General features: G+C 41.1%; 1 protein-coding gene across 1 annotated transcript in view; it reads left to right on the plus strand.

The window, feature by feature from the left end:
• LOC106603236 (afadin) overlaps nucleotides 1–20,726 on the plus strand; it is a 58,314-nt gene extending 37,588 nt beyond the window's left edge. Inside the window, exons 12-25 of the mRNA XM_014196616.3 lie at nucleotides 2,534–2,677; nucleotides 2,947–3,145; nucleotides 3,403–3,497; nucleotides 3,603–3,689; nucleotides 3,856–3,921; nucleotides 4,068–4,141; nucleotides 10,861–10,979; nucleotides 11,214–11,411; nucleotides 16,292–16,377; nucleotides 16,542–16,679; nucleotides 16,845–17,486; nucleotides 17,638–17,751; nucleotides 17,991–18,247; nucleotides 18,474–20,726. Of these exons, the coding sequence (XP_014052091.3) occupies nucleotides 2,534–2,677; nucleotides 2,947–3,145; nucleotides 3,403–3,497; nucleotides 3,603–3,689; nucleotides 3,856–3,921; nucleotides 4,068–4,141; nucleotides 10,861–10,979; nucleotides 11,214–11,411; nucleotides 16,292–16,377; nucleotides 16,542–16,679; nucleotides 16,845–17,486; nucleotides 17,638–17,751; nucleotides 17,991–18,247; nucleotides 18,474–18,591 (2,337 nt within the window). The 3' untranslated portion in view covers nucleotides 18,592–20,726. The remainder of the gene's footprint in view (nucleotides 1–2,533; nucleotides 2,678–2,946; nucleotides 3,146–3,402; nucleotides 3,498–3,602; nucleotides 3,690–3,855; nucleotides 3,922–4,067; nucleotides 4,142–10,860; nucleotides 10,980–11,213; nucleotides 11,412–16,291; nucleotides 16,378–16,541; nucleotides 16,680–16,844; nucleotides 17,487–17,637; nucleotides 17,752–17,990; nucleotides 18,248–18,473) is intronic.
• Nucleotides 20,727–24,988: the final 4,262 nt, after the last annotated feature.

Consider the following 24,988-nt stretch of genomic DNA (forward strand, 5'->3'; position numbering starts at 1 on the left):
AACTCAGTGCCTCTTTGCTTGACATCAAGGGAAAATCAAAAGAAATCAGCCAAGACATCAGAAAAAAATTGTAGACCTCCACAAGTCTGGTTCATCCTTGGGAGCAATTTCCAAACGCCTGAAGGTACCACGTTCATCTGTAAAAACAATAGTACGCAAGTATAAACACCATGGGACCACGCAGCCGTCATACCGCTCAGGAAGGAGAAGCATTCTGTCACCTAGAGATGAACGTACTTTGGTGTGAAAAGTGCAAATCAATCCCAGAACAACAGCAAAAGACCCTGTGAAGATGCTGGAGGAAACAGGTACAAAAGTATCTATATCCACAGTAAAACGAGTCCTATATTGACATAAGCTGAAAGGCCGTTCAGCAAGGAAGAAGCCACTGATCCAAAACCGCCATAAAAAGGCCAGACTACAGTTTGCAACTGAAAGATCATACTTTTTGGAGAAATGTCCTCTGGTCTGATGAAACAAAAATAAACTGTTTTGCCATAATGACCATCGTTATGTTTGGAGGAAAAAGGGGGGATGCTTACAAGCCAAAGAACACCATCACAACCGTGAAGCACGGGGGTAGCAGCATCATGTTGTGGGGGTGCTTTGCTGCAGGAGGGACTGGTGCACTTCACAAAATAGATGGCATCATGAGGATGGAAAATTATGTGGATATATTGAAGCAACATCTCAAGCCATCAGTCAGGAAGTTAAAGCTTGGTCGCAAATGGGTCTTCCAAATGGACAATGACCCCAAGCATACTTCCAAAGTTGTGGCAAAATGGCTTAAGGACAACAAAGTTGAGGTATTGGATTGGCCATCACAAAGCCTTGACTTCAAACCTATAGAAAATTTGTGGGCAGAACTGAAAAAGTGTGTGCGAGCAAGGAGGCCTGCAAACCTGACTCAGTTGCACCAGCTCTGTCAGGAGGAATGGGCCAAAATTCACCCAACTTATTGTGGGAAATTTGTGGAAGGCTATCCGAAATGTTTGACCCAAGTTAAACAATGTAAAGGCAATGCTACCAAATACTAATTGAGTGTATGTTAACTTCTGACCCACTGGGAATGTGATGAAAGAAATAAAAGCTAAAATAAATCCTTCTCTCTACTCTCATTCTGACATTTCACATTCTTAAAATAAAGTGGTGATCCTAACTGACCTAAGACAGGGGAATCTTTACTAGAATTAAATGTCAGGAATTGTGAAAAACTGAGTTTAAATGTATTTGCCAAAGTGTATGTAAACTTAAATCTTCAACTGTATCTTGTCTTGCAATTTGCACTGTATTGTGTGTATGTACATATTATTATTATTTTTTAATTTAACCTTTATTTAACTAGGCAAGTCAGTTAAGAACAAATTCTTATTTATAATGACAACAAGAGAACAGTGGGTTAACTGCCTTGTTCAGGGGCAGAACGACAGATTTTTACCTTGTCAGCTCAGGGATTTAATCCAGCAACATTTCGGTTACTGGCCCAACGCTCTAACCACTAGGCTACCTGCTGCCCCTGTATGCTATGTGTGACTTTTTAAATGTACTGTATGTATTTCAGTCCTTGACTAATAATGTTCTGTACTAGGTGTTATGTCATGTTTCATGTGGACCCCAGGAAGAGTAGTTGATGCTTTTGCAGCGGCTAAAGGGGATCCTAATAAATACCAAATATCAAGATGAGTCCTAATTGGTCTGTCATATCACAGGCTTCTGTCTATAACAGAATGGGGTCCTCCCTGGTCAGTACATTGTACATCATTTTTGCTACCGCAGATTTTTGGAAAGATATATCTATGGAAAATTGCTACGGTGTTGCTACAACTCTCAACAACATTGCTGTCCAGAATTCAGCTGGTACTATCAACAAAGCTCAGTGGGAGAAGAAAGACTAATTTCTGGAGGACAATACCAAGCTGACTCACATGTGCTTACTTGTGAATTCTTAAAGAGATGTGAACAATGCTGAATGGGTGTAAACAAAGAAGAGCTCTCTAGCAAGTGTGAAAATCTCTTTCTAATCTTTCAAGGGCATTTTCTCCTACTTGTGTGTTTACAAGTTTATCAACTTTCAAAGCAGCATAACTTTCCCATGTTTCCCTGGTCAACTAGAGTGTATGATTTACCATAAAGCCAACATTAGAGATGTGCCATCACAAATGAAACTGCTGAAGCAAGCACACACATTTTCCTCAGGAAATGTACCTTTTCTAGTTGAGACAGCAGGGTAGGCAGGGTAGCCTAGTGGTTAGAGCGTTGGACTAGTAACCGAAAGGTTGCAAGTTTAAATCCACGAGCTGACAAGGTACAAATCTGTCGTTTGGCAACTGAACAAGGCAGTTAACCCTAGGCTGTCATTGAAAATAAGAATTTGTTCTTAACTGACTTGCCTAGTTAAAAAAAAAAAAAATATGGAATCTACTTTTCAAGACCTGTGTTTACCCAACCACTTAACCCATGCCATTTATAAAAATGTGTATCTTATCAGGTTCAAGGTAGTAAAGCAGTGATTTAATTGATGGATATTTTCTAGATAACAATGCTGTTGACCATGAACAAGTATTCCATGCAAGATTCGGAGAACATCCAGAATACCTGCTTCAAGTTAAACTCCTTGCAGCTTCGAACACTGATGACAAGCTACCTCTACGATACCAATGAGCCCCGCATTCCCCCTGTGAGTACTAGCCTTAAAGTCCTTCAATTTGTAATTAATTGTTTGTAAACATTTCTAAACATTTATGGGCATTTATAAACATTATATGCATTGTAATTCATACTGTGGGTATATGTATTGTTATATGTAGATGTATTTTATATGTATTTTTCTAAAATAAATTCAATCAACATCAAATAAATGATAAAGCATTTATAATGCTTATAAAGTCTAACCAAAAACACAGGTTTTTCAAATATCCTTCATGTCTTCTTCCTCTGCCTTTTCAGGGTTTGATTGACAGGGTGGTGGCGGCTGCAGAGGCCAGTGCTGATGAGTTGTTGCGTAGTGAAGGGCAGGACCTCCAGCTGGAGGAGGGGCCAGACCTCCACCTGCCCTTCCTGCTCCCTGAGGAAGGCTACTCCTGTGACACGGTCAATGGAATCCCACAGGGCTTCAGAGAGTTCCTGGAACCTATCTGCCGCAAAGGTACTGTAGCTACATGCTTTTTAAAAAGAGGTTTGCTGAACTGACTAATTAGTTTCAGTATAAAACAGAGAATGACTTTTTTCTAAACTGGTATACAACATCTGCCTTGTAGCGGCATTATCCGGGATGGTAAAAGGCTATATTGGAAGTAAAATGCATGATACACATGACACAAAACAATGCACTCACTGTACAACATGCGTTGTGTGTTGTCTGTGAATAGTTATCTAAATAGGCTGTGCTCTCTCTTCCTATAGGCCTCTGCACTCTGATCTCTCACCCCCACTCTGGTGGCACCTGGACCATCTTCTTCAACAGAGCAAACAGTTTCTCTGCACAGGACGCAAACCCGGTACACTTTTTTAAAAACATATCCATATTTTTAACCATACTCTTTTCATATACCTCTCTAATACCTCTTTCTTATTGAGATCTCTTCTCTGTTTCTTTCATTTAGCCACTGCATAGAGAACCTGAGGTTGTGACTATTACACTGACGAAACCCTTGAACAGTGGAATGGGGGTCAGCATCGTGGCGGCCAAGGTACAAATTCATCCATCCATCCATTTATTCATACATTTTCCATCCATCCATCCATCCATCCATCCATCCATCCATTCATTCATTCATTCATTCATTCATTCATTCATTCATTCATTCATTCACCCAACAATCAATGACAATAATCCATCTTTTGCCCCATCTACAGGGAGCAGGACAAGACAACCTTGGGATTTACGTCAAGTCTATCGTCAAAGGAGGACCAGCAGAAATGGTTAGAAAACTATAGTACAATTCAAATAATGCCTGTTGACAGGATGCAGTACTCAATAACATTTCGAATCATTTGAATGAACAGCACTGGTATCTCATTAAAAATCTTATGTTCCACATGTGTTTCTATGCTGTTGTGTTGGACAGGATTGCAGGTTAACTGCAGGGGACCAGTTGCTGTGTGTGGATGGACACAGTCTCGTGGGCCTCTCACAAGAAAGGTAGATAACATTCTAACTTTTTACGTTCAGATCAGAGTTGAGCAGTTGGAAATCCCGCTCATGATTTCCTTTCCGCTAAAACTGCTCGTTGCTCATAGGAAAAAAAACTGCTGCTCCAAATTCGCTCCATTCATTAAAATCACAATTTAACCAAACCATATGGATTTGAATGAAAAGTATTTTAATAAACATGAAAAGGTGAATGTAATCATTATAGTCTATAAATTGCACATGTAGGCTGCTACTTATAATTAAATACAAATTAAATTTAAAAAAATGATTTATTAGTGCATTTTAATATATTTTTTGAATACATTTTTAGAAACATGAGTTTGGTCAGTCTGTGGTTTCAGGCTCTTGCGATGGTGGCTGGACAGCAGGCCAGCAGTGAGAATATCCTCTCTACACTTGCAGAGCCACTGGGATTGCTAAACACCCTTTTGGTCACTCTTGCAAGACTGGAAAGAGATGCAGAGTTGTTTTTTTAGGTAGGCCTAAAGGTTTATAGGCAAAATAACCCAATGAAAATGGAAAGGTCCTTGAATGAGGGGAATAGGCCAGGCCTATTGGGCCAAAATGGCCCATTGTATAGATAATAGAACAAAAATGAACGAAAAGTTTAAGAGATCAGATTTTTAGCTTAGAAATACTTTGCTACAATGACAAATCATGTGCACATAGTAAGTACACCATCATGCTTTCGGGATAGGTGTCTTTTCAGAATGATTCTTTAGTTGTGGACACTACATTACCGCACTCCCTCTCTTGCTCTTGGTCCTCCTTTTTATAATTCACCTTAATTTAGCACCTGTGTTTTATCAGTTTCTTTATGAAAATATTTAGTGAACTCCATGACAGTAGCTAAAGCAAGGGGTTATAGCAGCACACAAGTAGACTACAAATGCATGCTGGGCCAGGCTGGCCCTGAGCTCGTAAAGTAAGCGCTACTGGAGTGAAATTGGAGGGTGAGAAGGCCGACACTCCAGCTTTTGGGAATCTCACTCCACGCTCCAGTCAAATTGGAGCGCTCCGTGCTGCGCTCCATGACGCGCTCCGCTCCAGCAACGCTCCACTCACATACTCTACTGAGTTCAGATAGTCTTGCTAACACCAGCCTTCCTACATCCTTGACTTGAGAGTCTGAAACGGGTGCTTTGATGTGTCAGCACAAAGCGACAATACTGAAGGGGCTGTGCCCTCAGACTTCAAGGTGGCACCCTACGCTGGTTGGATATCCCCGTTTCAAATTGAACAAATCATGATTTTTGCTTTACATAGGACCGCTCCAGCCCTTCCGTTTCCAGCCAGCCCTTCCGGGATAAACAAACACACACAGTAGCTAGCTAGTAGTGATGGGCATTCCGGCTCTTTTCAGTGAGCCGACTTTTTGGGCTCAGCTCACCAAAAAGAACCGTCTCTTTTGGCTCCCAAACGGCTCTTTGAAAAAAACATGTTTTGTATTTTTTCAAGTCCAACAGTTTGTGATAGTTTGACTATGATTGGTGTTAAAACAATTCTAATTAAATTATTAAATTAAATCATACTCTACCTTAACCACAATGTATTTAAAAATGTATTGGTTTGTTATGAAAAAGAATGCTATTAAACATTTACATTTAAAGTATAACTTTTTAATGTATATTAACAAAGTGCATATAAATCTAACCATTCCAAATGAATGCAATCTGAACAGCATAATAGAATATTGCACCATATCAATGAAAAATAAATAACAATTTGCAAAACTGCAGCATCCCACTTAAAACATTAAACTGGTCCCTCTTTTCTCTCTCTTCTTTATTGCCATGTTATAACCAGCAGCACACAGCAATACTGACCATATTTAGCTTGTATGAGTAATTTGCATTCAGAAATGGAAGCTGCCTTACTTTCGAGGGGCTGATGTGGTTTCTTCTCTCAGTAATTATTTGTCCCGTTTTTGAGAAGACCCTCTTAGAGGGAACGGATGTGGCCACTATGCAAAGTCTCCCTGTCATGACTTTAGTAAGCCATGGGTAGACAGAGGCCTTATTCTTCCGCCAGCTCAGAGAATCTGCAGATCTTTGGAGGAGGGGCTCCTCTAAATAGGATTGGACCTCCATTATGGCATCTGCTGATGAGGGATTCCTTCGTGCTGCATCCCCAGTTGCTCTCTCGTCAAACAGCATCCAAACAGCAGACGTTTGTGGTACTGCTGGTGCTTCTGCTCCATCTGATCCCTCTTCTTCCTGTTGCCCTGGTGCCTGAGCCAGCTGACTGCTGGGGCTGTCCCTCCCTGCTGCTGAGGTTATTCTTTGAAGAGCCTCATCAATCGTTCTGGCATCACTGAAGGCTAACTTCTTAAACCTGGGGTCAAGTGCAGCGGTTTCTGATAGCATGTGATTATATTCCATTCTGTGGAACTTTCTGTCCATTGATGAACATAGGGTGTCACATGTCCTGTGGTTACCTCCCATTCCTCATGGGTGAGAGCATTAACAGGTGCATTGACAATGGCCAGGGTAGAGATGATGGCATCCTTTAACTCAAGAAACAGCTTCAACATATAAAATGTTGAATTCCACCATGTAGTGTAGTCTTGTTTAGGCCTCAGCCATCTGGCATTGTGTGGACTTTAGTTTTTCAGCACATACTGTGCTCCTGTGGAAGTATTCCACAGCTGCTTTCACTTTGTCCACAGTGGGCTTCATCACCTTCAGAGCATCTCTTATGATCAGGTTGATAGTGTGGGCAAGACATGGATAATGGGTCCATTTAAAAATTTTCATGACTTTGGTTATGTTAGCTGCATTGTTGCTAACACAACAGACCACTTTTCCATCTACTTGCCATTCTCTGGCCACTCTCAACAGTTCCTCTGCCAAGTTCTCTGGGGTGTGTTTGTCGCTGAACTCAAAGCAGTCCAGAAGACAGCTAGACATCAACAAATCTTCAATGAAGTGACATGTAACCGACATGTAAGAAGTGGTTACCCTTGATGTCCAGCAGTCAGTGGTAAGGCAAACTGCAGTAGCATTTTGGACTCTTTCCCACACTGAAGCCTGTGTGCTCTCGTACAGTTGTGGAATAAGTGATTTTGAAAGGGTTTTCCTGCTTATAATTGTGTACATTGGATTTAGACTATTGCTATAATTTCTAAAACCTCTGTCCTCCACGGTGGAAAATGGCTGGAAATCGGTGGCAATCATTTTAGCCAATGCAATATCAATTTGGCCATGTTTTGCTACAGACATAGACTTTGGCATAAACTTGTCCATAGAAGACTGCGTTGCTGTGGGTCACGGAGTAGGCCTACTTGACTGAGAGGATACATCTCCACGTGTGGAGGTGCTGGCTCCACCACTATCACTAGCAGGCCCGCTAGTTTCTCCAAGCTCCGCTACAGCTAGCTTCACAGTTGGGTGCACAGTTCCCATATGCCAGGTGTAGGTTGTGTGTAGAACCGGCTTAATATGAGATTTTGTTTTGGCAAATTCTACACTGTGCTCTACATTATTCAAATGCATCCAAATGCTACTGTGCTTCCGACTCATTTTCTAGCTGTTATTTTCACAGCTGTCCTTCCTCTCTCTCCTCGGCTGCTAAGTGTGTGACTGAGTGAGTTGGCCTCGGCCCTCCCTCACGCAGCTTTGGTTCATTGGTTGACACTGCGTGTCTGATTGACAGGAACAACAGGTGAGGCTGTTAGTCTGAGCAGACAGTCAGAACGAACGTGTGTGCACTTGAGCATTTAGGCATATATTATTTTATTTATTTTTTCATTCTTTGAATTAGTTAGTTCTATGCATTTAAATCTTTTGATTATTCATATCTTGATTTTTTTAATTTTTCATAAATAGAATTGGTATCATCTGATATGCGAGCCGGCTCCCAACGTTCACCTACCTACAAGAGTGAACACCTCGTTCGTGAACAACCCATCACTACTAGCTAGCACAAACCTCATCACACACATTTTCAAAACGTTATAACAACCCTTCTACACTAAAACAAGTGACATATTAGACAACTGAAACCTGTTAAATGTTATGATCTTGTGGCTAGCAAGTAGCAACTAACATTAGCTAGCATAGCTAATGTTAGCTATCATCGTTCAGCCCAAGCCAGCCAGCGTATAACTTTAGCTTTCTTGCTATCAACTCGAAATCAGCTAGCTAATCAAATGCATGTTTTAGTTATAAATGAACTAGTTAGCTAATTATAGGCTGAACATTAATTATTTATTTTCCTTATTGGATGTCTTCTGTTTACATAGTAGGGCGGAAGGTAGCCTAGTGGTTAGAGCGTTGGGCCAGTAACCGAAAGGTTGCTAGTTTGAGTCCCCGAGCTGACATGGTAAACATCTGTTGTTCTGCCCCTGAACAAGGCAGTTAACCCACTGTTCCTAGGCTTTCATTGTAAATAAGAATTTATTCTTAACTGAGCTGCCTGCTACATTTAGTTTTTTACAAATATTATGTGAGTCCTCCATGCATTCTAGCTAGCTACTACTGTATTACCCATGTTCACTTCTGGCAAGCTTCCTCCCTGGCCCCGGATTTTGGCAATGCATGAACATGAAGTACCCTTAAAATGAATAGATCCTGGTCACGCCCAAAAATATCCGACTACAGCAAGTATGACCAACAAAACCAAAAGAGATTCATCATCTTTTATCAAGTCAACTTAAAATGTCTCTAATGCAATATTAACTAATGTAATGATAAAGAAAACAGAAAGAATGTACAAAGTTAACTTTATTTTACAGGATGATATAATGCATGAAGCAAACATGGAATGACTATGTGAAGGTGTGGACTCAGTGAAGATGTCAATTGAAGGTGTATTTCATCCCTCTGTATCCTGGTGCAGTGGAACAATTCTTGTTCAGACTTATAGTAGCATGATTCTGGTTCTGATTCTGGGCTATGAGTTTTTCCAACTTGAGACCCTAAGGAGGATGAATGACCTACAGCAGGTGTGCACCTGTAACTAAAACGTTTTCACACAGTATATGTCATCACTATGTTGATAGATTAATTTCAGTCAATCATTTGGAATGCAAAGGTCTACTGTAGGTAGCCTAGCTAGCCAGTGCATTTGTGGCAAACCTTGTATGCCAGTGGTGGACGGCTTGCTTGGGTCTCTGAGCTTTTCTGTTGTCTTTTGTCATCACAACACCCTCTTCTCTGCGTCCTACAGCAGGAAAGGGGGGAGAAGAGAGCGAGCGGGGAAAAAAGAGGGAGGGCTGTTCAAATTTACAGGCCGTGCAGGGGGTTGTGATGCCTGTGCTGAAGGGCAAGTGGGCAGGCATCGCCACAGACACCTACATGGGCTTCTGTTGTTAAGTTAAACCACCTCAGCTACTTGCAGTACTTGAGGAATACCTACTTGAGGAACGCCTGGTTTCCATTCCGTAGACATTCCCACTGCTCCCTCTCTGTGTCACTAGGTCATGCAGTATCATTAGTTTGCATTGGGAAATTACGCAAAATGAACACATTAAAATACCTAGAGCTTTTGTTTTACGTTATGGCCCCTAGTAAAGTAAACAGTCGACATGGGCCATAATCTAGTAAGTGATACCTTCTCAACATGGCTCCTCATGTTTAATTCTCTCTCTGTCACTTAAATAATGTAGCCTAATACCACTTTTGAACATTATGTGCTCATATAGTGATCTCATCTTCTTTCACAAAAGAATGCAATTCTCCAAGTTTGCTGAAACTCTCCCGAAAGGCAGGTTTTCATTTTGAGTCCTGACCCCTACAGACAGATAGTTGTTACACTGCTGACTGTGATAAAAAAAAGTATCCTATAGATTCTTAATTCCCATCCTTATTCAGAGTAAATGTATATAGTCGGTAACAATATAAAGATATGGAAGCACATTTGATTACTATGCTAGTAGTTTTTGCATAAGAAAATGTTGTGTGGGATCCCCTAGTTGAATCCAGTAAAATACTTTCTATAGTGCCTGTCACCCAGTCACTTTATTAAGGCTACTCAATGTCTTATAGGCCTATCATGCAAACAAACACTTCTTACTCATTACGTTTGTACAAATACAAAGCTTTCAATCAATCATTCGCTAGTGTATCCATCACTATAATTTCCATTCCCGACGTTACATGTATCCATCACAGTCATTCTATACCATCGAAGTACAGTTTTAGGCATAGCTGTGGAAGTAGGGGTGCTGAGGGTGCTGCAGCACCCCCTGAGAAATCAGATTTTGAAAAATGATATATGTAAAAATAAATAATAATAATCACAAAAGTAGTGCACTGGGCCTTTACTAGTCCTGTGTTAGCGGACTGATATAGTGGTCTGTAGCACATGATTTTTTTTGGTCTTCTGTCCACCAAAACCTTTAGCGGGGACACAACTGTCAGAATTGGAGGCTGTTTTCCTTGCTTCCTGAAGACTAGAACTACCTAACTAGCTGGTAAATTAGGTTTTCCCCAAAGCATGTTGGCAAGACCGCTAATACATCCTCACCTCACATAAAGACTCAAAATGCTTCAAGTTGCTCCTATTTTAATTCAATACCTAAATTGTCTGTTACTATGTGGCAGTGTCGTCTCTCTATCTTCTTTTCAGAAGGCTCCATCACTGAGTTTTTCTCCCCCCACTTTTAGTTAGCTGGGCTAGCTAGCCAGCTAGTCTAACTTTAGAGGATTATGCCTTGAAAACATGATGAATTGACAGTGATTGATGTGGTCTTGTCTTGACTGTAGGGCAGCAGGCATAATGATGCACACTGGGCCAGTTGTGACTTTACAGGTTGCCAAGCAGGGGGCAACATGCCATGGTCTGGCTGCCCTGCTAGATGAACCACCTTCAGTATCAACTACAGGTACGAGCAGAACAAAGGCAATATTCTCTCTGCATTGTTATCATTTCCCCCTGAACAGTCCCTCAACAGAGGTCTAATGATCTAAGACCAAAACCAAATTCAGATAATTTCATTTCATGGCTTCCTGTTAGTAGTTGTTTTCCAAAATGAATGGTAAGAATAGTCTTTCTCAATTAATAGTAGACCTACACCTAGATGTTCTAGATCTAACCAACCTTTTTATGATTCTCCCAGCTTTGGATGGTAGTGGCCCCACCAGCAGCAGCCATGCTAAGCCGAACGGCAAGGCCCTGATCCTGTATGATGGCATGGAGCAGAGCCCTGGGCCCTCAGGACTATGGGGTAATAACCCCCATGGAGGGAACAGGAGACAGAGAGAACAGACCCTGCTGAAGAACAGACAGCTATACCGCTCCAACCCCAACATGATCAGTGAGTCTAACAATAGTGTTCTTTTTGAAAAGTTGACTAACACCCTTTTCACACTATTGCGTCGATCCAAGCCAGTCAAACTGTGCTGGCTCTGATATTTTCGTTTCACATGGTATTTCTCAGCAGAATCCCAGCAACCATGGTAGGTATAATCAAGCCAGCTCAGTACAGCTTGATTTGGCTTGGCTCAGTTCGGCTAGTATTTTGCAACCCTAGATGCAAGTCACATTATGCTGACTTGCAAAGTGATGTGTAATTTATATTGGAATCCAACTCAACATACTGCTGCCATTATATAAGCCGTTGTCCTGCAGTGGCATTTACCCCTGCTATAGCACACACAAATGTTGAGAACCTGCAGTGGTCAATTGAGTTCCAGACAGCCCTCTGGTGGCTGAAATGTGTTAGGACACTTTGAGCCTGGCTCTATAAGCACAGGGCCTCCTTTGAGTAATTAAAAGCAGGGTTGTCAAACTCATTCCACGAAGGGCCGAGTGTCTGTGGGTTTTTGGATTTTCCTTTCAATTAAGACCTAGACAACCAGGGGAGTGGAGTTCCTTACTAAATAGTGACTTTAATTCATCCATCAAGTACAAGGTGGAGTGAAAACCCACATTTTATTTTACCTTTATTTAACTAGGCAAGTCAGTTAACTCTTACATCTAGACGTCCCGCTAGCGGAACACCTGCTCCAATATCCAATGATAGGCGTGGCGCGAATTACAAATGACAAATTCCTAAAAAATACAAAAACTTAAATTTTTCAAACATATGACTATTTTACAGCATTTTAAAGACAAGACTCTCCTTTATCTAACCACACTGTCCGATTTCAAAAAGGCTTTACAGCGAAAGCAAAACATTAGATTATGTCAGCAGAGTACCCAGCCAGAAATAATCAGACACCCATTTTTCAAGCTAGCATTAAAATGTCACAAAAAACAAAACCACAGCACTAACCTTTGATGATCTTCATCAGATGACACGCCTAGGACATTATGTTATACAATACATGCATGGTTCATATTTATATCAAAAACCAGCTTTTTACATTAGCATGTGACGTTCAGAACTAGCATTCCCACCGAACACTTCCGGTGAATTTACTAAATTACTCACGATAAACGTTCACAAAAAACATAACAATTATTTTAAGAATTATAGATACAGAACTCCTTTGTGCAATCGAGGTGTCCGATTTTAAAATAGCTTTTCGGTGAAAGCACATTTTGCAATATTCTGAGTAGATAGCCCTATTTTGACACCCACCAAGTTTAGCCCTGACCAAACTCCGATTTACTATTAGAAAAGTTGGATTACCTTTGGTGTTCTTCGTCAGAATGCACTCCCAGGACTTCTACTTCAATAACAAATGTTGGTTTGGTTCAAAATAATCCATAGTTATATCCAAATAGCGGCGTTTTGTTCGTGCGTTCAAGACACTATCCAAGGGTGACGAAGGGTTACGCGCCCGACGCGTTTCGTGACAAAAAATGTCTAAATATTCCATTACCGTACTTCGAAGCATGTCAACCGCTGTTTAAAATCAATTTTTATGCCATTTTTCTCGTAAAAAAGCGATAATATTCCAACCGGGAGTGGTGGTTTTCGTTCAAAGACGAAAGAATAAAAACATGGAGTCGACTCGTGCACGAGCCTCAGTCTCATAGTACTCTGACCGGCCACTATCCAAACGCGCTAATGTTTTTCAGCCAGGGCCTGCAAAGCCACGATTCAGCTTTTTGCCGCCTTCTGAGAGCCCATGGGAGCCGTAGGAAGTGTCACGTAACAGCAGAGATCCCCTGTTTTGGATAGAGATAATCAAGAAGGCCAAGAAATGGTCAGACTGGGTACTTCCTGTACAGAATCTTCTCAGGTTTTGGCCAGCCAAATGAGTTCTGTTATACTCACAGACACCATTCAAACAGTTTTAGAAACTTTGGAGTGTTTTCTATCCAAAGCTAATAATTATATGCATATTCTAGTTTCTGGGCAGGAGTAATAATCAGATTAAATCGGGTATATTTTTTATCCGGCCCTAGACATAACAGGTTAAAAACAAATTCTTATTTTCAATGACGGCCTAGGAACAGTGGTTTAATTGCCTTGTTCAGGGGCAGAAAGACAGATTATTTCCTTGTCAGCTCGAGGATTTGATCTTGCAACATTTAGGTTCCTATTCCAACGCTCTGACCGCTAGGCTACCTGCCATGCTTTAGAAAAATGCATCCTTCCTTCCTTGTTTCCTGGAGGTAAGCACAGATCTATAGGTGGATAGGTTTAAGCAAAGTTCACCAATCCAACCAATTCAGATCTGTGATTACTTTGAGGAAAGTAAGAAGGGAGGAAGCATTTCTGAAGAATTCAAACAGGGCCAGAGTCTTGTTTGAATATTTTTCGTCTCAAGGTTAAAATACTTCTAAAATGCACTCTTCCTCCATCCCTTCCGCTCAGTCAAATAATCACTGATCTGGCTAGATTGGATAGGTGAAAATAAGGGTTCCACCACATCGCTTCCACCAATCCACTTCATTACTTCAAGGAATAGAGAAGGAAAGGATGCATTTTGAAAGTATTCAAACAGGGCACTTATTTGCATCCTTTCTAACTTCCATCCATCCTTGAGGTAATCACTGATCTTTAAAGACTAGATAGGTGCAGGCAAGGGTTCCATCCCACAGCTTTCACCTTTCCTGTCATGTCTGATCAGTGATCCCAAAGCCACTCCTGTGTTGTCTTGGCTGTGTGCTTAGGGTCGTTGTCCTGTTGGAAGGTGAACCTTCACCCCAGTTTGAGGTCCTGAGCGCTCTGGAGCAGCTTTTCATCAAGGATCTCTCTGTACTTTGCTCCGTTCATCTTTCCCTCAATCCTAGTTTCCCAGTCCCTGCCACTGAAAAACATCCCCACAGCATAATGCTGCCACCACCATGCTTCACCATAGGTGTGGTACGAGGTTTCCTCCAGACGTGACACTTGGCCTTCAGGTCAAAGAGGTCAATCTTGGTTTCATCAGACCAAACAATCTTGTTTAGGTACCTTTTGGCAAACTCCAAGCGGGCTGTCATGCCTTTTACTGAGGAGTGGCCTCTGTCTGGCCACTCTACCATAAAGGCCTGATTGGTGGAGTGCTGCAGAGATGGTTGTCCTTCTGGAAGGTTCTCCCATCTCCACAGAGGAACTCTAGAGCTCTGTCAGATTGACCATCGGGTTCTTGGTCACCTCCCTGACCAAGCCCTTTGCCCCCGATTGCTCTAGGAAGACTCTTGGCGGTTCCAAACTTTTAAGAACGATGGAGGCCACTGTGTTCTTGGGGACCTTCAATGCTGCAGACATTTTTTGGTACCCTTCCACAAATCTGTGCCTCAGGGGCTCTACAGACAATTCCATCGACCACGTGGCTTGGTTTTTGTCTCTGACATGCTGTGGACCTTTATATAGACAGGTGTGTGCCTTTCCAAATCATGTCCAATGAATTGAATTTACCACAGGTGGACTCTAATCAAGTTGTAGAAACATCTCAAGGATGATCAATGGAAACAGGATGCACCTGAGCTCAATTTCGAGTCTCATAGCGAAGGGTCTGAATGCTTATGTAAATAAGGTATTTCTGTTTATTTTTAATAATTTAGCTAACATTTCTAAAAGCCTGTTTTTGCTTTGTCATTATGGGGTATTGATGAGGATTTTTTATTTTTTTTAATCAATTTTTCATTGTAATGTAACAAAATATGGAAAAAGTCAAGGGGTCTGAATTCTTTCCGAATGCACTGTAGCTCCTAATTTTGTGTTTGTGCTTGGCTTACTTTTCAATCGATTGTTTTTTTTTGTATGATATGCCTTTCTGATTTATATATTTTCCTGTAATATAAAACAGCACGGCCACAAACAACGCAATGATTATAAAATAAAAAACAGGTACCAATAAAATATGAAATGTATTCTAATAATTTTCTAAAACGTTTTCTCTCTTGCTTCAGTGAATGTGCTTTGATTATGTTGCCCTTGTGCTTTTAATGTGGCATTCTATTTTGAATATTCACAAATACAGTAAGTTAACTTTTTTCCCACAATGCAATGTATTTACGATAATCTACTGTATTCAGTTTATACAGTATGTTACTGTTGAGTAAAAAAGTAATTTACTGTGACAATTACAGGATATTTTTTTACAGTGTACTGTAGAATACTATAGTAAATACTACAGTATTATCAGCAAAAAAAAAACACTGTAGTAAATACTGCAGTAATGTCTACAAAAACACTATAGTCCGCAAAACACAACAGTTTTTTAACTATAGTAAATGCTGAAGTATTTCATTTTACATTTACCCTGCCCATTTCCCTCCCTCATATTCCAATTTGTGCCATCCATAAGTGAGAAACCTACATGCCAAGTATAGATCATATAATTTGTTTGCTAAAGGGTATAGAAAATAGTAGAAGCTCTGGACTTTCTGTTCAGAACCCAGTCCTACCTACAGGTTATGGAAAATGCTATTTTAGTATTTCTCCAGTAGGTTTCCTTAAGGAAAAAGACTCCATTTCTATGTCAAAGATAATAAAACAAAAACAGTATAGTAAATATTACAGTAATGTCTGCAAAAACAATACAGTAAATACTACAATATACTACAGTCTGAAAAAACACTACATTAATTACTATAGTATATAGTTTATACTATAGTTAACTGTAAATACTACAGTATACTACAGTACATACTACGGTGTTCACTGCAGTGCTTGTGCAGACTTTATGAGTGTATAGTATGTATACCATAATACGCTATAGTATTTTTTCGTGTGGGAGTAGTGTGAAAAGCCCTTCTTAGAGATGTTTCATGGCAGTTCTGTCATTATCTTTCTTTCCTCGCTTGTTCTAGTCCCAGAAGGAGAACCAGTTGATCCAGTCATCCCAACAGACGGTAAAATCACTGCAGTCTCCACCAGCAACCTTCTGTGCTCTGATGTAAGTAACTTAATAATAATACATGGGTTTTATATAGCGCTTTCAAGGACCCAAAGATGCTTAAACAGTGGGTCAATACTTGTAATCCATGGCTTAGTGGGTTTGTCTACATTGAATCTGTAATGGTATAAAAACACACAGTCACCTTAATGTTCCCCCATCAGATGTACCACAGGGAATACTTGACTCTACCAGCCCCTAGGTCTCAGGACAAGAAGACAGTAGCCTTTGAACTCCCACCTCAGGGGCCCAGAGTCTCGTTTAATCTAGACGGACAGATCTCCAACAAGAGGACCTTGATGGTATGAGTAGCTACGTCTTATCCTTTATAAAGCAGTACAACCCCCAATATCTTCAACCAACTATTTCAAGTATGGACCATTTCATATATGCAATTTTTACACTTACACTTAATCAACTTAAATGCCAAATGAAAAATAATTGGATATTTCCTTCCATAACGGCAGGCCCTTTCACAGGAGAACCTGTGCATGGAGAATGATTGCCCCCTAGTGGACAATATACATAATGCATGGAACCAGAACCAGCAGGAGAGCTACTACTCCTCTTTTCCTATGAAGCCGAGCATCTCTACCCACGACATACATTACAATCATACTGTCAGCCTCTCCACTAAGACCCAACCAAGCCGCCACAACACAGGGTATGGCTACTGGAGAACTCCTACGTCACACAACCCTTCGTCTGCCGTCCAGCCAATACACATAGACATCCCTGCTACACGGCTTTCCAACACCCAGCCACGCACTCCAATGACTACCTTCCAACAAACTCCAACTTTACTGCCCGTGAAGTTGAACCAGAACCCTGAGGGTAAAGGCCAGGGGCAAGCCCTCCTCAGCAATCAAAAACAAGGGTCTCATTATCAATTGCCAGCCCAGCATCGCCAAGCTGCATGTCCTCCTCCATCCTCTGTGTCCCTGAGGCAACCTCTGCCCTCACTCTCATCCTCACAGAAGATCCAACAACAACAAGCCTTGAGGAGGGTGCAACCAGCGATGTCCAAACTGTTCCCAACCCAGTCAAAAGACACATCCCTCCAGAGATCTCCAGCTAAACCACAACCAGGGACCACCCCAGGACATCAGGTACTGTACATTATTTTGTTGTAGTCAAAATTCAACTGTCTAATACACATGACAGTGAAAACTCAAATGCATGTATGAATAAGGAATATACAAATAAATAGTATACACTTCCAGTATAAAATACACAATTAATGCCGAATGTCGAAATCAGGACCAATACTTCAGCATGAATAAAGAGCCACCATCAGAAGGCAACAAAGGTCTGTCTCCAGACCCATGGAAGAGGGATGCACGGGAGAAGCAGCAGAAGCAGCAGAGACTACAGGTAACATAATAATAATTAACATCTTTATTTGAAGTGTGTCTACTATATTATACTGTACAGTGTTGTATTGTATTGATTGAGTGTATTTTGTGTTTTTGATGTGGTGCTGACCTCACAAAATGAACTTCCATGCAAATAGAGAATAACGTAACGTATTTTCCATCAAAATCGAAATTTGCTTGTTGCTGGCTGTTCTTACATGGAAATGTGTATTTTTTGCCGTCTGTTCCTTGATCTAGGTGGTCGACCTGTTGGAACAGGAGGTCCAGGATCTGCAGGCTAAAGCCCAGCTCACACCAGAGGAGACCGACAGGCTCCGTAGGCTCAACCTGGAGTGGCAATTTCAACAGAGACTGCAGGAGTTCCAACAGAATGGAAACGATGATGATGATGATGATGAAGATGAAGAAGAAGAAGATAGGGACACGTCAACAGGAGAACATGTTCAAGAGTCGAATGAACTCAACGAGAACTTTGATGAGAAGTGCTCGAAAGAGTAAGTTTCAACTTCATTTGAATGTACATTTGTATCCCACAAAAACATTTTTTCCCCCAACAATGTCCCTGGATAAACCAAAAGTTAAATTACATAATTTGTTCTGAAAGTAATGGATCATGATGTATAACAGACCATGATATACAGTATAGTTAACCTGTAGGTATTGATCTTCTCAATTACATCCATATGTGCTGGTTATTGATTGGTTATTGATTGGTTGCAGAGGCCAGGAAGAGAACAACTTCAAAGGTGATGCAACACCTGAGAATCTCACATTTAAGGAGCGCCAACGTCTCTTCTCCCTCGGATCAAACGCCTCCATCAAGGTCAAAGCCTTGTAAGATGAGGATCCTGAGAAGATGGCCTCAACATTCGGTCAAGGCTCATCGATCAAGGCTCAACCTTTTATAAGCTACAGTAGAAACCAATCAGAAGATATCAGAATTGATATTATAATCTATATTCTGGAGAAAAATGTGGACTATCTTTGTGATTTCTCAGCATATTTACTTCTCTTTTCTCCTAATTGATCTTTACATTTAGACTGTCGAATGCACATTTTCATGTTTTCTCTTATGTTTACTTGCAATGAAAACGTAGGTAGGTAGATGCTTTTTTACATACATGGATATTTTCTTTTATAAATTAAGATTTTATTCATCTTTTAGGAAAATGAATAACAGCAGTCATGGTATACATTACGGAAGTACTGTACATCACATGAGGCTGCTGAGGGGAGGACAGCTCATAATAATGATTGTAATTGAGAGAATGGAATGCCATCAAACACATGGAAACAACGTGTTTTATGTGTTTGATACCGTTCCACTTATTCAGCTTCAGCCTTTACCACGAGTATGTCCTCCCCAATTGAGGTGCCACCAACCTCCTGTGCCGTACCCCTCCTTTACAACTCAGGACACCCTACTTGTATTAATAGTTCACTATTTTTAGGGGTGACTCCTCAAGAGTGCACGTGTACAGTAATCTGAGCCCTTCTGATCTCATTGATGACATCGATGCCTGAGATTTTCCTGGTCTTTGCCAGCATGGTTCTTGTCCTGCCATGGCCATGCATACAGTAGACAGCTACCCCCTACAGCAGAGAGAAATACATATGGTTGAGTACATAAGTAAACATACAGAAGGCTATGCGTTTATATCATTGTTTGAGAATAATTAGCCTGTGTTCACTGTCCAGACCTGTCACATTCAAATCAGTGGTTAATGTTAATTTAGCGGCATGTGTCAGAAATAAGGGGTTACTGAATACTTTAACTGAATCCTTATCGCCTTTTGCATTTATTCCTCCACAATGGACAGAAAACTCAGAATTTTCTCTGGAGTTGGTGGAGTGAGGTTTAGGAGCTTTTCTCACACAAGCACACCAGGTGTCGTATGCAATTGTCCAGTAGGTACAGGTAATGGGAAGTAATTAGAGGGAGTGCCAATCTGGCCAATTTGTTAGGTTCGACCCAGGAAAAATTGTGGGGTGGACTACAGTCAATCTGAAAATAGTGTGAAATGTAGATATTGTTTTACCAATAGTGTATTATATTCACAGCTATAGTGCCTTCAGAAAGTATTCATACCCCTTGACTTTTTCCAAATGTTGTTGTGTTACAGCCTGATTTTAAAATGGATTAAATTGAAATTTTGTGTCACTGGCCTACCAGAATACCCTATAATGTCAAAGGAATTCCGTTTTTCGAAATGTTTACAAAATCATTAAAAGTGAAAAGCTGAAATGTCTTAAGTCAATAAGTATTCAACCCCTTTGTTATGGCAATCATAAATCAGGTCAGGAGTAAACATATGCTTAACAAGTCACATAATAAGTCACTCTGTGTGCAATAATAGTGTTTAACATGATTTTTGAATGACTTCCTAATCTCAGTACCGCACAAATACAATTATCTGTAATGTCCCTCTGTTGAGCAGTGAATTTCAAACACAGATTCAACAACAAAGACGAGGGAGGTTTTCCAATGCCTTGCAACGAAGGGCACCTATTGGTAGACACTGAATATCCCTTTGATCATGGTGAAGTTATTAATTACACTTTGGATGGTGTATCAATACACCCAGTCACTACAAAGATACAAGCATCCTTCAAAACTCAGTTGCCAAAGAAGAAGGAAACTCTCAGGGATTTCACTATGAGGCCGATGACTTTAAAACAGTTACAGAGTTTAATGGCTGTAATAGGAGAAAACTGAGGATGGATCAACAACATTGTAGTTACTGCATCATGTTTGAAATAAAGCACTAAAGTAAAACTACAAAAAATATGGCAAAGAAATTAACTTTATATCCTGAATACAACGCGTTATGTTTTGGGAAAATCCAACACAACACATCACTGAGTACTACTCTTACACTTTTTAAGCATTGTGGTGGCTGCATCATGTTATGGGTATGCTTGTCATGATCAAGGACTGGGGAGTCTGTCTTTCATTTTCAAATAAATGTGCAACATTTTCTAAAACGTGTTTTCACTTTGTCATTTGAGTACGGTTACATGATTATTGAGTCAGATGAATTGAATAATGTGATTAAAATGTTTTAATGCTTTGCAAGTTGAACGACACATCTGAAATCATGCTACTTGATGGCACTCTGATAAATGCAGAAATCGCTAATCAACATAAATGCTCCACCATATAATTTTTGGAAAGCATAATCTGCCATAATCTGTTAATTATAGAAATATTAGTGTGCATGTTAACATACTAGGAGTGCACTCCTTGAAGGCTGAGTATGGCATTAGTAATGTAAACACCTTACTCTGCTTATTTTAATTGGCATAAGGTCATAATCTAATCATACGGCGATTATAAAATCTTGTTTTCTGAACAATCTTTCGAATTATTAGGACATGTAAACAGCTTAATCGGCGTTCCAGTGGTGTATTTCATCTGCGCATGTGCCAGCACCGGGTAGCACAATTGAGTTCTGAATGTCTGCATCTTATCCGAAATCTGAATCAAATAGTCTTCGCAAAAATAACATGGTCACTGTGGTAGAACGTTTATTTGGATTGGCAATCCGATCGTCGTCGTAGATCAGTCAGTCAGTCAATCACAATATACCCATGATACAGTACATTGTGTTTTTGACCCTTTTGAACACCACCCATTTATTAAATTTAAATGTATTAAATGTATCTTCTTAAAATCTGATTTTAAAGCTAACCCTAGTTAATCATAACCTTACCCACACTGCTGACTTTATGCATAACCCGGACCTTAAATAAAGACCAAAAGGCAATTTTTTTTACACAATTTTGACTATGTGTCTGTGGAATCTAGTGTAAACCCTGGGCACGTTCAAGCGGATCACGTTTGTCAAGTCGTCGCCGCCTTTTCAAAGTTTATTGCATTATGGGGATAAAAATGGTCAGACTTGCCCTTACATGTCAACTGCATGAACTTTACAGAAATCATGTGATCAGAGGTCATGAAGTTTTGACTGCAGTTGACTGCAAGTTTTTGCAGTTGTGCTTCACTTCATCCTGCAGCTATCATCTGCATTGTGGGAGGCTCTATTGTCAACCAATCATTACACTGTTTTTGTTTGACCCATGCGAACGTGACCAAAGACATGACTGAAATAGGAACCAATTTTCTGCCATTCATGTGCACAGTAAACATATACACATAAATGTGATATCTGAGGCTCTCTCTCACTAATTGATTGTATAATGTACACATATGATATGGGAAAGGGGGATACCTAGTCAGTTGTCCAACTGAATGTATTCAACTGAAAAATGTGTCTTCCGCATTTAACCCAACCCCTTTGAATCAGAGAAGTGCAGGGGGCTGCCTTAATCGACATCCACGTCTTCGGCACCCGGGGAACAGTGAGTTTACTGCCTTGCTCAGGGGCAGAACGACAGATTTGTACCTTGTCAGCTCGGGGATTCGATCCAGCAACCTTTCGGTTACTTACCCCACGCTCTTGTATATTAGACTTGTATATTTCAACACTATAAACAATGGCAACATGATCACATGATTTTTTATAAAGTTCATGCAGTCAACATGTAGGCGCATGTCTGACAATGTTTTGCCCCAGAATGCAACACACTTTGAAAGGCGGTGACCAACGATGGTCCACGACTTTACAAAAGTGAACCGCTCAAACGCGCCCAATCATTAGAGTGTTTTTGTTTGACCCATGCATGACCAAAGACAGGTGTGTCTGAATATGGTCGCCATCATCGAGCACAGGGAAGGAAGATGGCGGAAGAAGATGTTCTGTTTGAAACTTATGGTGCATCGAGTAGATATGAGTGAGAAGGAATGGATTACTGTGGAAAACAAAAAAGGAAATAGGAGAACTAAAGTGGTCATAGTAAATCCAAAACTTAGCTCTGACTGTTTTTTGGTTGGAGTGAGGGTTTTGGACCGATGGCGTTATCTGGGAGATCTGTTTGACGTCTTGAAAATCATATATGCGTTGGATGAGTTTGTGTTTGTGAGGATAACAAGAAATGGGCTTATTTTGTTTTTTGGTGTGTCCGAGGAGCAGAAGGAGCGTGCTTTGCACCTGGAAAATATATTGGATTGGAATGTGTTGTGTGTGGATCTACGAAGCCATGTGCCTATCAAGGGGGTTCTCTCTGAAGTGACGCTAGAAGTGAGTGCAAGGGATGTAACTGAAGAAGTAAAGGCAGTGGTTGGTGCACGCTGACTGACCCAATTGATTGATTATTTGTTCTCTGAAGAGTCTCTCCATTCGCACGTATATTTGGGTTATGTGAGATACCCTGTAAGAGCCTTTGTGCCAAAACCAGTGTGATAAATGTTAACTATTTCGACATGTGTCAAGTGTGTGTAGATGGGAGGAGTATCGTATGCCAGTTGAGGCGAAATGATGCAAATCAAATCAAATGTTATTTGTCACATGCGCTGAATACAACAGGTGTAGACGTTACCGTGAAATGCTTGCTTACAAGCCCTTAACCAACAATGCAGTTTTAAGAAAATAAGAGTTAAGAAAATGCTTACTAAATAAACTAAAGTTTAATAAACAAAATAACAATAACGAGGCTATATACAGGGGGTACCGGTACCGAGTCAATGTGCAGGGCTACAGGTTAGTCGAGGTAATTGAGGTAATACACTGCTCAAAAAAATAAAGGGAACACTTAAACAACACAATGTAACTCCAAGTCAATCACACTTCTGTGAAATCAAACTGTCCACTTAGGAAGCAACACTGATTGACAATACATTTCACATGCTGTTGTGCAAATGGAATAGACAACAGGTGGAAATTATAGGCAATAAGCAAGGCACCCCCAATAAAGGAGTGGTTCTGCAGGTGGAGACCACAGACCACTTCTCAGTTCTTATGCTTCCTGGCTGATGTTTTGGTCACTTTTGAATGTTGGCGGTGCTTTCACTCTAGTGGTAGCATGAGACGGAGTCTACAACACACACAAGTGGCTCAGGTAGTGCAGCTCATCCAGGATGGCACATCAATGCGAGCTGTGGCAAGAAGGTTTGCTGTGTCTGTCAGCGTAGTGTCCAGAGCATGAAGGCGCTACCAGGAGACAGGCCAGTACATCAGGAGACATGGAGGAGGCCGTAGGAGGGCAACAACCCATCAGCAGGACCGCTACCTCCACCTTTGTGCAAGAAGGAGCAGGAGGAGCACTGCCAGAGCCCTGCAAAATGACCCCCAGCAGGCCACAAATGTGCATGTGTCTGCTCAAACGGTCAGAAACAGACTCCATGAGGGTGGTATGAGGGCCCGACGTCCACAGGTGGGGGTTGTGCTTACAGCCCAACACTGTGTAGGACGTTTGGCATTTGCCAGAGAACACCAAGATTGGCAAATTCGCCACTGGCGCCATGTGCTCTTCACAGATGAAAGCAGGTTCACACTGAGCACGTGACAGAGTCTGGAGACGCCGTGGAGAACGTTCTGCTGCCTGCAACATCCTCCAGCATGACCGGTTTGGCGGTGGGTCAGTCATGGTGTGGGGTGGCATTTCTTTGGGGGGCCGCACAGCCCTCCATGTGCTCTCCAGAGGTAGCCTGACTGCCATTAGGTACCGAGATGAGAGATCCTCAGACCCCTTGTGAGACCATATGCTGGTGCGGTTGGCCCTGGGTTCCTCCTAATGCAAGACAATGCTAGACCTCATGTGGCTGGAGTGTGTCAGCAGTTCCTGCAAGAGGAAGGCATTGATGCTATGGACTGGCCCGCCCGTTCCCCAGACCTGAATCCAATTGAGCACATCTGGGACATCATGTCTTGCTCCATCCACCAACGCCACGTTGCACCACAGCCTGTCCAGGAGTTGGCGGATGCTTTAGTCCAGGTCTGGGAGGAGATCCCTCAGGAGACAATCCACCACCTCATCAGGAGCATGCCCAGGCGTTGTAGGGAGGTCATACAGGCACGTGGAGGCCACACACACTACTGAGCCTCATTTTGACTTGTTCTAAGGACATTACATCAAAGTTGGATCAGCCTGTAGTGTGGTTTTCCACTTTAATTTTGAGTGTGACTCCAAATCCAGACCTCCATGGGTTGATAAATTGGATTTCCATTGATTATTTTTGTGTGATTTTGTTGTCAGCACATAACCCTAACTATGTAAAGAAAAAAGTATTTAATAAGATTATTTCTTTCATTCAGTTCTAGGATGTGTTGTTTAAGTGTTCCCTTTATTTTTTTGGAGCAGTGTATGTACATGTAGGTAGGGGTAAAGTGACTATA

The sequence above is a fragment of the Salmo salar genome, chromosome 01 (genome assembly GCF_965601325.2).
Source record: "Salmo salar chromosome 01, fSalSal1, whole genome shotgun sequence".
Lineage (NCBI taxonomy): Eukaryota > Metazoa > Chordata > Actinopteri > Salmoniformes > Salmonidae > Salmo > Salmo salar.